Genomic DNA, 15347 nt, shown 5'->3' on the forward strand with positions numbered 1-15347 from the left:
CGATCTTCCGATCGATCGACCATGGATCGATAAAATTCAAATTTAATTCCCAAAGACTCAGGACACTTTTGGCCATTCTTGAATGATCGAACCTTGATCGTCGATCGATCGAGCTTGGTAGGATTAAATCGATTTACTCACTAGACAAATTTGATCGTCATCAATAGAATGAGTTTGATTGATTGAAATGGCTTGAGGATTCCCCTCGATCAATTGAATCTCAAGTTTGATTAATCGAACTGGGTTATGATTTTAGAATTTTGGTCACTGGACAAAAAAAACGACCACCTTCGATCAATTGAACACTGACTTCGATCAATCGACTGAAGTCGAATAGGTTCCATTACGCAATCCAGTTTTTCAAAAAAATTAGGGTTTTTTCTTCTTTTTCCTTAGTTTTGTTGGATTCCATTGATTATAGAATTAGATCCAACACATCCAATGGTTTTTCTCATAGTTAAATTCGAAAAACCAATGGATCACTCATATCCAAATATCTGACATCTACAATTGATAGTTGAAAATTGTATTCAGCAAAAAGCTATTATTAACTACACAACTTTAGAGATCACTGTGGGAAATCTATTTGTCAATTCAATCTTGGATTTGAGGCTCTAACACAATTTGGCCTTAAGATCCATAGGTTTGAATTTCCTTAGACTGAGACAACTAGATTTCTCACAGTTGATTTTCCTTGTTGCAGAAGCTTGCTCAAAAATCGATCTCTATCATCAAACTTGCTCATAGATCAGAAAAATGATCGTAGGATTGATCTATTTCACACATTGTTTAGATGTGGGCACGTTAGATAAATTTTTAGGATTTAAAAAAATAAGGAACTAGATTGAAACTTATCGGTAAAGCTTCTCATTCACAGGGCTTCTCTACCTCCTATGGCAGCTCTTTTAGGTTTAGGGTTTTCTGTAGGAATTTCCTATAGATCTTCCCTTTAAATAGAGGGAGAGCCCTAATTCTAGAAAATTCCACCAGAATTTGCTGGGCTTGGCAAAAAATATAATTCCTGCAGTGTGGGGAATCAATCCACTGACCTATCCCTCTACCGAGAGGGCTGCTATACTAACTAGGCAAGTGCTTGATTTTATTAATGAAGAAAAAATCAATTCATTAATTTGTTTAGTCAGGGACTCAAGTGGGTCACAAAAATCAAGGCCATTACCAATAGTTGTTCGAGGACTCAGTGGGAAACAAGCACGCAGAGAGATGGTTGTGATTCAACTTTCTGTTTCTGGTCTAATGTGAATCAAACTTCATGGAAAGATGGTTGAAGAATCACCCAGCATGTAGCAGGAAAGTCTCGTAGTCTTCCGTTCGAAATTGAACGATCATCCTTGTGATCCAACGGGGTATGGATGAAGGTAACATAGATAAATTAGGAATAAAAACTATAGTCTCATAATATGAGTAGTGTTGCACTGGCAAGCGATGGGAGTTAAACTAGAATAAAATAAAGAAAGAAGCAACCATGGGGGACGAATAGATACGTAGCGTTATACTGATTTTGGTTGTGCTGGAGTGTGGCCTAGAGCTCTTTGTTCAGTACTCTATTTGTAAACTTAAGAGGCGATGGCCTTTAGTGGCCTTCGAGAGCATGAGAGGTTGAGCTAGCTGGTCATGCAAATCTTCTTGAGCTTCCACAAAAGTAACCTATTGCATTAGCGCCACGTGTACAAGAGATATCACATTTTCAATCAGTAATGTGATTTCATTTGACCTTACGCTTGCTATTCCTGTCTTCTAACGTGTTAAGGAAGCTTTGCAAGAGAGTCTTCATGTTGCTGGGAGCCTTTGCAAAAAGTTACTTTTATTGGTCTCTAGCCTTTAATGCTTGCTAGATAATTACTTTTGACAGACTCTAGCATTGAATGCTTCCCATATATATGTCTCTAGCTCATTTACTTTAAAGTTCATATGTACCATGTATGGCATATGGTTGTCACATGGCATCTTCTAGGCCTTTGGCCATAATAAGTTGGGTGTTAACACTAATATAAAATTTCAATGGTTTCATGTGTTTATGTCACCTGTAGTTTTTGCTAGTTCCTCTTCAGAAGAAAAGGCAAGAAAAATATGCTCCTTTTGTTTTCCCAAGTATTAGGTATCTTTTTTTTTCTTTTTTTTGGTCTTTAGCCAGAAATGGTTGCTTTCATCTTTAGCATCTCCACAACACACATGTCAAACATCAAACAATGACTTGATCTGTCAGCTACCTCTCATGCACCATAGACCAACTCTAAGTTGAGAGAAAGATAATTAAATGATTAAAATAGACTCAGGATTTATAAAGAAAAAATTAATAATTTCCCAATTTTTAAATACAAAAAATCTTTCCAATTCGATCTGTTTCTACAACTAAAAGGTGTGCACTGCAAGTTCATCTGTGTCAATTCCATAAATTATTTAGAAAGGGAGTTATTTAATACTCTACCGGAGTATGCCATTTGATAAGCAGGCACCACAAGTGCCCAATATTAATTCACATAAAAGTAACAGAATTTTAGAACCCACTATCTGACCATTGATTTATGTACACCGGATACTTGTTTATTGAAATAGGATTTCAAAAATTCATTTATGATGTGTCTAAACCGTAATCCATAAATTGAACGGTTTAGTTTCTATTACTTGCATGCATATACCCAATTTCTAAGTTCCTGCGTATCATCTATCACTCTCTACCCGAGTATCGAAAGTTTTTCTCATAGGGCAGCTGGGATTCTTTAAGACTATTTGACACCCTTTTTATCTTCCGCCAATATAAACTTTTAACAACGATGAGGGCATAAGATCCAAGGGAAAAAGAAGCATAACTAGTCCCTAAGGCACTATTTGGTTACAAAGTTGCCTTCTAGATAGACTGTTCTGTTCATGCTGTCATGGGTGGGCTACATGGGTCAAGCTGTCTTCAGATAGCTATTGTTGTTTGCTTGTCAAAGACTCTAAAACAGCGACTTAAATTGGAATATGGCACATGGCACATGTATGGTGTATGTGCACAATTGCACATTGACACATGTGGGGCACTTGAAAATGATGGCGGCATAGTGGCACATGTGGGACAGTTGAACATAGGCAATCGCACGTCACACATTTGGTACATGTGACGCATATGCATGGAATAGTGTTTTCCTACATGCTCCGGAACAGGGTTAAGATTTCGTCTTCTTTATTCTACTTCTTTTCCACTAGGGTCATCCTTGCTAATGCAAGTTGTGAGGACAAGTTGTCCTAAATCTTTTTCCATTCATCTGCATAAATAGGTTAGGAAAACCGTGGACAATCTGTCTTTGACAATTTCTACAAGACAAAGCTTTGCTTGCATCAAAACAGCTCTAGTGTCATTGGGGATAGCTTGTTTCATGGAAAAGGTGGAATAACATGAGGATACTTTTTCCCTACTTTGATACACGTGGAACACAACATTCCATGCACTAGCGTCACATTTTCCAAATGTGCCATATGTATCACCATCAACGTTCTACTGCCCCACATGTGCTTCACATGCCACCATTAATCTTTAAGTGCCTCACATTTGTAAATGGGTACTTGCGGCAAGAGTTCCACATGTGCCACCATCCATCTTTAAACTCCCCACATGTGCCATGACTACTGGAGTCCATCTTCATTCCCTATTTTAGAGTGTTTGACGAACAATGAACAAAATGGCTAGTTCATGACAACATAATTGCCCATCCAAGCCAGCATGACGTATACAGCCTGTTCCTGACATAACTTTGCTTACAATCAAAGATTGCTAAATTAATGAAAATAAAGTCCAATAAATAGTATCTTAAAAAAAAAATCATGTCTAAATCTTTTTAGATTAGGAGGTCAATATCTAGAAGGAATGTTGAAGATTTTAAGAAGACTTTTTAATTACCCAACGGAAAGGAAATAAGAAGCATCTCCGAACAACTAAAAAAATGGGGTTTACATGGGCCTTGTATAATTTATAAAAACTATATAGCATGTGCTCCGTTTATGGAAACTATGCACCTTTGCTTTTTCTTTTTTCCTTTTTTACTGATTAAGCACCGCCTGTCGGCAAGGTAGCAACCAGTCCTCTTTCTCAAAAAAAAAAAAAAAAAATGAAGAAGAAGAAGAAAAAAGAAAAAAGAAAAAAGAAAAGAACAACGAGTCCCCCATCATGGACAAAGGAGTCCAGATGTTAGTTTGTCAGCCAGTCATTGAATAATTCCCAGATAATCATGAAATTTCACTGGGAGCATGACTCTTAGAGGTCAATTGAAATAGTTGGGACAAGGTTATTTTGATGAAGAGTACATTTTTCATGTTCATGAAATATATCCCACATCACATTCTGATAAACTGTAATTTCATGGTATTTACTAAGTTTCATACATCATTATCAGAGATTATATATCCAAAGTATATATTAAGGGACATTTGTACCCATGCCTACCGTAAATTATTGAGATTAATGTAGATCATCTCAATCAATTATTAAAGGCTGATGATCGGTGATTAAAGGCAGCTGGTATGAAGATGAACAGTCGGAAAAGGTTTTATGTGACGTTGGTCGCTTGATCGCCGCGGCATACAGTTTTTACCCTAATGCCAGAGTTTTACATAAACACTCCATGAATTTGTTAATCTCCTTGTATCAGAATATTAGCCATGTGGCAACACTTATGTGTACACATGTTTACTAACAATTAAAAGGTATAATGTCACAAACGAGTAGAGCACTCCCTGTATTTGAATTGCCATCTTTGATTTATATTTGAGAATGATGAATTGATAATTTGAAATTTTTATAGGTGTGATCACACAATTTCAAGTACCAAAGGACCAGATGTATCATGCTAATTGCAAATCCTGTCTTGATAAGCCCATCATGGCCCATCATCCGAGATTTTGCCATTCAGCAATAGATCTACAAGATTCAATGAAGTCCAGATTTCAACAAAGACAATTCAGAAAATCCTACATTCATGCAACATTAAATCAAGCAAGTGAAAATGAACCTGAGGTTGTTCATTCGAAAGGATTTTGGAGAAGTGTTTGGAACAAGTTAATTATCTTGTACCGTTTCTGTCGTGTCTATCCTTTCATTGGTACTGTAAGTGTCATCAATGCATTAAAACCTCTTAATGAAGTTACTATGTGATCTTTTTGAGTATGATAGTTTGAAAAGGAGAAATGAGTAATGATGTGGATTACTTGTGTGAGATTCAGGCCACTTCTAGGTGGGACCCATCATGATCAGGCCCTAGTGCTGAAGATCAGGCCAGTCCACTCATTACTTAGACTACACGTGCCAAAAATATTGATGGTTTGGAAAAAAAGGAAAAGCAAAAAAACAAAGACAATGACCAATTTTATATTCAACTTATGCATGTCGTCCATATCTTGGCCAACGGATTCCACAGTGAGCCCCACCTGATGAATGGTCCCATAGATTCTCCATGTCATCTCTATTCTGAAAGATACTGAGTTTCTTGGTATTTATGCTTATCTTCTTTCTTCTTTCTTTTTTTATTTAGATCATAGGAGTAATATCAGCTTCTCTGCTTCCAATTGAAAGTGTGGCTGATATTTCTCCAAAATTTCTTGTGGGTCTATTGCAGGTAATGTATGTGACTAATAGAGCAATTTATTTCTCTTATTTCTTTTCTTTTTTTTTCATAAATCTCTAAAACCATCACTTTCAATGTTATAGGGCTTAATACCATCAACTTTAATGGACTTTTATGTATCAACTGTAAATGATGTCTATGACGTTGAAATAGACAAGGTGGGCATTTCATAGATTTCAATTTTCAATATGTCGCTACTATTTTAGTAGGCCTTGCAGTAAAATTACATGAATTTCAGATTAATTGGGCTATTGCTTTCCCTTTCTTTTTTCCTTCTCCTTAAGAAGTGTTATACAATACTAAGCACAAATTACCAGCCACTTCGTTCAGTGAAGATAAGCATTCTGGACATATGGGACCAACCTTCCAGTGATGATAATTTAGAAAGTGAATCATGACCTTGATGGACAATGTACTAAAGTATCTTATATCGAAAAATACCAGCAATTTTACCACCCATTTGCAGGCCAATTATTGAATGACTAGGATTCTTCCATGGGGCTATACATCATAGAGAATGGTCTGGTCATTAAAGGGTGAGTTGGACCTGTATGTGAGCGGAGTCAATTTTGAATGCTGGTAGTTTGGGCTGATCATTGTACATTTCAATCTTTGTTAATGGCTTCTCATGGTCCTAATTAATGGTTGATATTATTCTTCTTCAGATTAACAAGCCTTATCTTCCACTTGCTTCTGGAGAATTGTCAATGGCTGCTGGAATAGCATTCACTGTCATTTGCGCTTCTCTGGTATTTCATCTTGCAAGAAGCAAACACGTGCACCATGAGTTCCTTATGAAATCTGAAGTTTTAGTTCATTTTGGGCTTGGAAATCTTAAACATACTGCCATTGTAGGTGCCCTGGCCCAAAGCACAAGCATGTCTGATTGGTTGGCCGAAAGCTCAAGCCTGTCTAATGAGTTGGTGGGCCACACAGATCCATTGAGTGTGGACCATCAGTAGTATTCTTTTTAAGTGTCCATTTCTCTGGCACATGCATGGCTGACATGATGAGTGGACTGGCCTGATCTTTGGACCAGGGTGTCCACACAGTAGGCTGGCATGATGAGCAGCTTGAAGGTCACACGTGTGTAGTGAATGATCTGCTAGTTTCGTTAGTATTGCTTTAATTTAGGTGCCCAATACAATTCCTAGTAGTTAGGATTTTCTAACATCTACTACATGCTTATGTTCAGCAACAATTCCTGTTATTTCTATGACCAGTGTTTTAAGTTATGATCTTTAAAGCCGAACAACAGGCTATAATGATGAAGGTGACAGTGACAACCTATGAAGTTATGATTTTTTGTATGATCTAATATTTCATTCATTATTGCAGGGTTTTGCAACGGCCTTCATGTTTCAGTCACCGCCGCTTCTCTGGGCCATGCTTTTTATGTTCCTAGTCGGAAGTGCATATTCAGTTGATGTAAGAGCATCTAATCTTTGATTTTATGTTACCATTATCTAGAAATGAAGGATTAATAGTCAATGCCATCCAAATTTAAACAAAGGGTAATCTTGCCTTGGTCATTTTACAAATACATCTTTAACATTGGACAAAAATAAGAACTAGTAGTAAATGAATGCACATATATCAGTCGTCATCTCTAACTATGATGGGAAGGAAACCAGAATGTATTCCAAAATAAAAATTTTAAATCCTGGTCTGTAAAACATTTCAGATTCCTACTTGTCATATTTTGACTCTTCAAATCGAGATCGAGGTACCCTCTTCTTCTCCGCCTCTAATACTATGTGACAAATTGAAACTCTAATATATTTGATTTATGCATTTGTAACAGGTTTTCTTGACATTACTTTTGGTATAAATTTTTTTTAAAGAAGGCTTTCCTCACTAAATTCAAATGAACAATGCACTCTTCACTAACCATCTAAATCAATAATAATCTTTTTTTCCCTTCCGAATCATCATCATCATGTAATTAGCCTTACCCCAATTGATTAGGATTGGCTACATGAATCCTTTTCTGCTATTTCACTTTGTTAAAGGCCAGATCGTCAGTTAGACCATCAAGTCTAACACCTTAGCATGAGTTTGGAACGCCATATTTTTCGGATTCATGATGAAAGTTACCACAAAAGTTTAACACCGGCTAGTAACCTGAGACAACCCTCCTTTATTCAGATTGGGGAGCAGCAATAGGAGCGTGTACTCCCATAAACACAATGTAATAGACTATTACATAGGCTGATTGGAATCAAGTGCTATCTAATAGTCTATTAAATTGGTCAAGCACTACCAAGCAATCAAAAATAAACATTCTAATGCCCAAGAAAATCTTCCCTTTTGATCTCTAAAAGGAAAAAAGAAAACCTTCCCTTTTACAGCCTTTCAATTGGGGCTCTTTAATCCCAAACCTTGTTTGTTGTCTTCAATATACTATTGAAGACCCTTTTGTTCTCATCTCTCCAAAGAGACCAAACCACCATGGCAAGGTATAACCACCATAGAATAAGCTTCTTTTTGCTTTAGGCAACTCCATTCCAGGACTAGATGTAGGCGCCAATAAAACTTCTGGCTACCAGTGCCATACATACCCAATGAAATTCACAATGAATCATAATATTGCTCACTAACTCTGCATAAATTAATCAAAAAAGGGCATAATTTGTGACTGTTAGTGAATGTGATATGGGCCTACATAGGCTCACTTAGATAGGTTATTTGGTCTATGGCATAGAGGTTTTAAAAAATAAAAAAAAAAAAAACTTTTGTTATCAATGGCATATTTATAATTATGAGACTTCCATGATATAAAAGAAGAGCGTGGGAATGTGAATCCTAACTTCAACCCATTCTCTCTATTTTCACTTCTCCTCTCTTTCTTTTTTCTCTATTTCATCTCTCTTTCCACTATTTTACATGGTATTAGAGCTTCATCATTTGTGATCCTTCTTCTCTCAATTGTTCTTATTTCTTATTTTCTTTTATTCCTAAAGTGCACCTTATCTTGTTTGTGCTAAAAAATCTTAAGAAGCCTAGGGTTTCTTTTTTATTTCTTTTTGTGTGCCAGGCCTTTGTAATGGTCCGTGTGTGCATGGGGGAATGAAGACATCAGGTTTTTTAATGGTTCCACCACACTGTGATCTTTGTAAGCATGTGGGGGTTGGATGTTGTGTTTGTGGCCATATTTCTTCATAGCTGGTTAGAAGTAGTAGACATGTGGGTTGATTCTTCAATATGAGGAAACGTGTGCATCTTGTGAAATATTCCAATGTGGTGCTTATGAATTGTGCTAGGTTAGCCCATGTTTGCGCTGGTGAGGTAATCTTCTTTTATTTGTTATGAAGATTAAAAAAAAAAAAAAAAAATCAAAATCTGGATTTATATACACATCTGATTTTTTAGAGTTCCATATAACCTCTATTAAATTAATTGGAAAATTTATTTACAATGATGTAAGTCATTCTAACTTTTTCTTATGACTTAGGACAAATTGACATATATGACCATAGAGAAACATGATGAAGAATCCGGTACTTTTGACCAAAGGATCCAGGAAATTGCACAAGTTATGACTTGGTTATGGACTAGGATGGTAACCTCCATAAGTGCAAATGCCCATGTTTCTAGATACAGTTAAAGAAGTGTGCGATGCTATATCAAAGATATATTCATTTAATAAAAGCATTTTGTACTTATCAGTTATATGAAGAAATATTTGAGTTCCAACAAGGAGATAAATCGTTAGGTGAATACTACTCCAAACTCAAATAAATGTGGGTAGAACTGAATATGTTTCAGGCTTTCAGCCCCCAACTACCAATTTGGAGAAACTATGTCAGCAACATGAAGAGTTCTGGGTGGCCAAGTTCTTGTTTAGGTTGACATGTGAGTATGAATAGGTTTGTGCACAAATTTTGTGTGGCAAAGGTGTGTCATCTCTAAATGAAGTGTGTATGCACATACAATGTGTATCTTTGAGTTCTACAAGCAGAGACAACAACGGCTTGGCTCTAGCATCGTTCTATGGCTAGGACCATGGTGGTGGTTGTGGTGGAAGAGGTGGTTGTAGTGACATGGGAGGTGGTCGTGGCAGATATCACAGATCTAGAAAGTGCACGCATTGTGAGTTCTTCAATCATTATGTTGAAAAATGTTGAGACCTCCATGGAAGCCTACACAAACTAATCAAACTTCCCACACTAAAGAAAGCAACGTGCCTCCTCCGGCTAATTTTATATCTGCTATTTCACAAACACGTATGATTGCTACTTCCAACTCTATGGCTACATTCATGACTCAAGTATGGTTTGTATATGGTCAAAGTCTCATTCTCCATCGGTAACTGGTTCTCGAGTGTTTGACCATATGGAAGGTCAATCTAGTATGTTTTTTGTCAATTGATGGCTTATTGATAGGCTCTCCGATCACTCTGGTGAATGGTACCTACTCCAAAGTATATGGAATGGGTATAGTTCATACAAGTCCCTCTCTTTTATTATTCTCTGTTTTATTTATTACAAAACTTCTTTTGAACCTTCTGTCTGTTAGCAATCTTACCAAAATTCCTTAATTGTTGTGTAGTTTTCTATCCTTTACATTACGTTTTCTAGGAGCTAAAGACAGAGGAAGATTAGTGGAGTACATGTGTCACGCTCTAAAATCGGGTACCCGATTAGGGCTACTCAAGAGTCAAGACCTAAATTCCAAGATCATGATCTATTTTTTTTCATTTTTCATTACATCACATATGTTTATTCAAATCAAATAAACATCCACATGCAAACTAAATGAAAAATCATCACCAGATCATAATCAAATTTAATCTAACCAAATAAATATTCAATCTACACCATTCTCTACTCAAGTCATCACTCCTTAAATAAATATTCAATTATATTATGAACTTTAATTATTATTTTTTTAAAATTAAGTACTAATGAACGAAAGGAAAATGTAATAGTAAAGACCCACCCGCTTATAATACCCCAACTCTACATCTCAAACATTACCCAAGATGGGATAAACTTACACATGCTCAATGGAATCACTTGTTTACCCAAATTTGAAAATTTTAGATTATATCAAAATTATATAAATAAAAGAAATACTTGAATTAAAGTACAAAAAGTAAAGGAACATGAATTAAAATACCAGAATCGTAAAGATGTGATGAACACAATGCTTTCCATGAATTTGCATAAATAATAATTTAAATAACCATCATCTCTTACAACACATACCGTTTACAATGAATGGTCATGTTGCATTAATGCACATGCAGCAGTACCTCATGTTGAGGGACCTATTCATACTTTAGCTGGTCAGATTATTGCTCCATCTTTGCCTTTAGCATATTTTCGCATGTACGCTTGCACTCATACATTGTATTATCTTAGTCGTAATGTTGTGGGCACAACAACACAAAAAGACATATCAGCGTATTAGTGACATTGTTGTCTCGGTCCTCCATCATTGAAGATTCTCAAGGGTATCATTTATTCTTTGTTGTTGACGTCATATTTAAAGTGTTAAATTTATGAGTTAAGTAAGCATCACTATACTACTTTTCTGCCACATGTTGAGAGTCATCATTTATTTCATTAAGATATTGGGCGTTCAATTAAAAAATCCAATAGGTCTAACCTTAAGTATTTTCTTTCATTTACTGATGATTGTTCAAGAATGACATGACTCTCTTTAATTAAAGATAGATCTCAATTATTTTATACTTTTAAGACTTTACACATGAAAGTGCAAGATTAGTTTAATTCAAAAGTGTCTACATTTCAGTATAATAATGCCAAGGAGTCATGGTGTTCCATGATGGTAATGGTGGTCATAACGACAATTGTTGTTATTGTTACAACATTTTTTTCTTTTTTATTTTAAAAAAAAAAAAATCTATTTTGAGACTATTACGAGTTATTTTTTATGTAATGGTTGTTATGTCCATTTCAGCCTAGTAACGCATAACAGTTATCATCATTATCGTTTTATAACATCATTATAGTCGTTAGCTAGTTTTTGACATACCATGCAAGGAGTACATGTTCCAAGCTTTTAGCCATTTTTTTCTAAAATAGAAATCTTATATCATACATCAAGCACGCACAACCCACAACAAAACGGGATTGTAGAAGGAAAAATTTGTCATCTTCGAGGAATTAAGGGCTGACCATATTTCACCGCCTACAATTCCTCAAAGAGGAATTGAGCAAGGCTGGCCTATATTCTTTCCTTTTCCGGGCAGCAAGTGAAGGGAACACGGTGCCTAGAGCGGAGGTCACTCAGTTCACCAGAGCAATGATTTAGCATATCGATGAATATATTCTTTAGTGTTGTCACAGAAGATAAGCACATCGCCTGCCTGCTGGATGGGTGAATCGAAGTGATCTTCCAGTCAATTGTCCATCCAATCAACGTGTAAAAAACATAGTGGAATCATGCGGCACATGTTGCTGGTGTGCTTCTTGCCCATGAGGAAAGCAAGAAGATCGATAACTGTTCAGTTCGGATTTGATTGTTTGCAGCATGAGAGCTGATTACCCAAAAAATCCCTGGGAACAATGAAAAAAAAAGAAGATATCTCGGTAACGAAAACTACTAGTAGTCCTATCTATCTACCTCTCCAGAGACAATATCTTGAGTACCTATGATAGTGACCACATTTGTTGGCATGTGATGTTTGGACATAGAATAATCCTTATGAATGGGAAAAGCTAGGTGCTCTTATTTTAAGATGGTAGGGATGATTGTTTCCATTACTAACTAGAAAGACACCAAGTTCTCCTTTAGGTGCTTCAACTGGAGTATATGTAGGAGGAGCTGGTATAGAAAAACCTTTTGTATGTATAAGGTCTTGAGGTAACTTGTGCTCTCTTAATTCACATAATATTACTAAGAATTTTTTAAATGATGTACTACTCACATCATATTTTCTGATACATTGAATACCCTCATTTGTCTCAAAGGGTCAATCACCTCATCAAGTTTTGTTTCAAGATACTCAATTATTTTCTTTACCTCCTAAAGTTTTTTATGCGTTTTTTTTGTCCATTAGTTAAGAGTTTAGCCATGATAAGTTTGATGCTTGGACAATTAAATATATTTTTCTATTTTCTTGAATATTTTCTCTCACAAAGGGGTTACTGTTGTTATAGTCTATCATTTCAAATACAATATGTATGTGCAAATGTTACCTTTTTTTAGTCTATCCTGTTTTTCCTCAAAAGATAACAAATATCTTAATACAAAAACTATTCTCATACTTGTTGCGGTCAATGAAGACATCCAACCTCCATTATTTATTGCCCCTTCCATTCCTGTTGTGCCTCAAATGAAGGTTTACTCACGACGAAAACAGACAGATGGTCAATCAATCATCACCTACCGTCCAATATATCTTCTTCAGAGACTTGTAGTCCAATGAGTTCTCCAAATACATTTGATATTCCTATTGCCCTAGAAAAAGGAAAATATAGATTGATCATCCCATCTCTAAATATGCTTCCTTTCATCGCGTATCTCTAAATTTTCACAACTTTGTCATGTCATCCTCTTCTCAATTTGTTCTTAAGTCATACGAGGAAACTCAATTACATAACGGGTGAAAGCAGGCTATAGAGGAAGAGATTAATGCAATTCATCAACATGACACTTGGAACCTTACCACACTTCTAACAAGTAAACATGTTGTGGGTTATAAATGGGTCTAAATAATCAAGTTTCATCTTAATGGTATGGTTGAATGGTTGGAGGCTCACCTAGTCGCAAAGGGGTATGTTCAAACACTTGGTGTCAATTACAATGAAACCTAATCTCATATTGCCAAGTTGAATTCCATTCAGGTTATATTGTCTGTAGCTATTAATCATGGTTGCCCCTCTTCTAACTTAATATAAAAAATGCCTTCCTTCATGGTAATCTTAAGGAGAAAGTTTATATGAAGCATCTTTCCAAATTTGTTGCTTAGGGAGAGTCTGATAAAGTGTATAAATTGTGAAAAATAATTTATGAGTTAAAACAATCTCAACACCAAGAAGACATGTTTCCATTAATAAATATGTTCTAGATTTATTAATGGAAACATGTCTTCTTGGGACCAAGAAAGGTAGGTCTTCTTAGGATCAAGTTGGTTAACATCAAATAGATCCTAATCACAAGCTTGTAAGTGATCAAGAAGAAGCAATGGAGGATCCGGGGAGGTATAGAAGATTGGTTGAAATTTTTATTTACTTAACTATTGCTCAACCAGATATTATCATATGCTGTAAGTGGTAAGCCAATTTAGGAGTTCTACAAGAGTAGTTGAAGATTTTGTGCTACCTTAAAAGAGCGCCAGGTCAGTGACTTTTGTATAAATAGAATAGTCATCTTCAGGTCACATGATATTCTAATGCAGACTGGGCAAGTTTCTTATCAGAAAGACAATTCGCTACTAGATATTGTACATTTGTGGAAGGAAATCTAGTCACATAGAAGACTAAGAGCAGTGTAGTAGCCCATAGTGTTGAGGCAAAGCACAGAGAAGTGGCTCATAGCTCCTAGGAGTTGATGTGGATCAAAAACAAGTTGCAAGAAATGAGATTTACAATTCACCTACCTATGGAGTTATTTTCTAACAATCAAGTTGCTTCATACATAGCAACGAATCTAGTCTATCACAAAAGAACTAAACATATCAAATTCGACCATTAGTTTATACGTGAAAAAGTTTGCAGTGACAAAATATCTACTCCATATGCTTGATCTCAGGACCAACTTGTTGATGCATTCACCAAGGCACTTTATTCTACTCAAACTACATCTATTCCAAGCTTAGTATAGGTTATATGTATGTTCCAACTTGAGGGAGTGTTAATGAATGTTAGACCTACATATGCCCACTTAGATGGGTTATTTTAGTCTAGGATATAAAGGGGATGTTTGCTTTTGTTATTAATGGCATTTTTGTAAGTATGAAACTTCCGTAACATAAAAGAGAGGAGGCATAAACCCTAATTTTAGCCCATTCTCTTCTCTTCTCTTCTCTCTTTCATCTTTTTTTATTCCATCTCTCTTTTCACTATTTTACAGTAATTGTCATCACTCTATTGCAAATATGGTCAATGATAAGAATTGTCTCTTGCCACAAGCAACATGAACACAACCACTCTTGGGTTGGGGGTGTGAGGGGAGTGGATAATACCACATGTAAAATCATGATGACTTATCTGTTAGTGCACTTATTTGTGCACATCATTTGTCAATCACATGAGTCCATGTGTCAGGGAGTCGGTTGAGCCCTTAGAAGTTGAAGAGAGAAGACACATGAAGACTGGAGCATCAAGGAAGTGAAGAATAGGTAAATGAGTTGCCTTAGTGACCCTAACCTTGACTCAAAACAACCATTAGCCTCTAGATGATCTTAACATTTATAGGTCAACCTTGTTTGATCATCTATAGCCTTAGAAGCCAAAATTGGAACATAATAATTAAAGGCTAAAAGAGGTGTGAAGCTACTATAAACCATACTGCCCAAAACAGCAGACTTTTGAGGGTTGTCGATCAAACCTCTGATCAATCGATGGCGTAGTCAATCAATCGATGGACCTGCTCAATTGATCAACCAGAGCTGGAATTGTCCAGCAATTATCTATCTAAAAATCATTTCGGTTGATCAATCGAAGGGGAGTTCGATCGATCAACGGCTTGTATCGATTGATTAAACCGACCATTTTCTACCCTTTTTTTACTGTTGGAACTTGGTTCCTTTATGAA

General features: G+C 36.0%; 1 protein-coding gene across 2 annotated transcripts in view; it reads left to right on the top strand.

The window, feature by feature from the left end:
- LOC131257010 (homogentisate phytyltransferase 1, chloroplastic-like) overlaps window positions 1-15347 on the top strand; it is an 85634-nt gene that overhangs the window by 40098 nt on the left and 30189 nt on the right. For both annotated transcript variants that reach the window (XM_058258162.1, XM_058258163.1), the window contains exons 2-6: window positions 4800-5101; window positions 5526-5609; window positions 5702-5776; window positions 6284-6367; window positions 6957-7046. In XM_058258162.1, the coding sequence (XP_058114145.1) occupies window positions 4800-5101; window positions 5526-5609; window positions 5702-5776; window positions 6284-6367; window positions 6957-7046 (635 nt within the window). The remainder of the gene's footprint in view (window positions 1-4799; window positions 5102-5525; window positions 5610-5701; window positions 5777-6283; window positions 6368-6956; window positions 7047-15347) is intronic.

This window comes from Magnolia sinica, chromosome 9 (genome assembly GCF_029962835.1).
Source record: "Magnolia sinica isolate HGM2019 chromosome 9, MsV1, whole genome shotgun sequence".
Classification (NCBI taxonomy): Eukaryota; Viridiplantae; Streptophyta; class Magnoliopsida; order Magnoliales; family Magnoliaceae; genus Magnolia; species Magnolia sinica.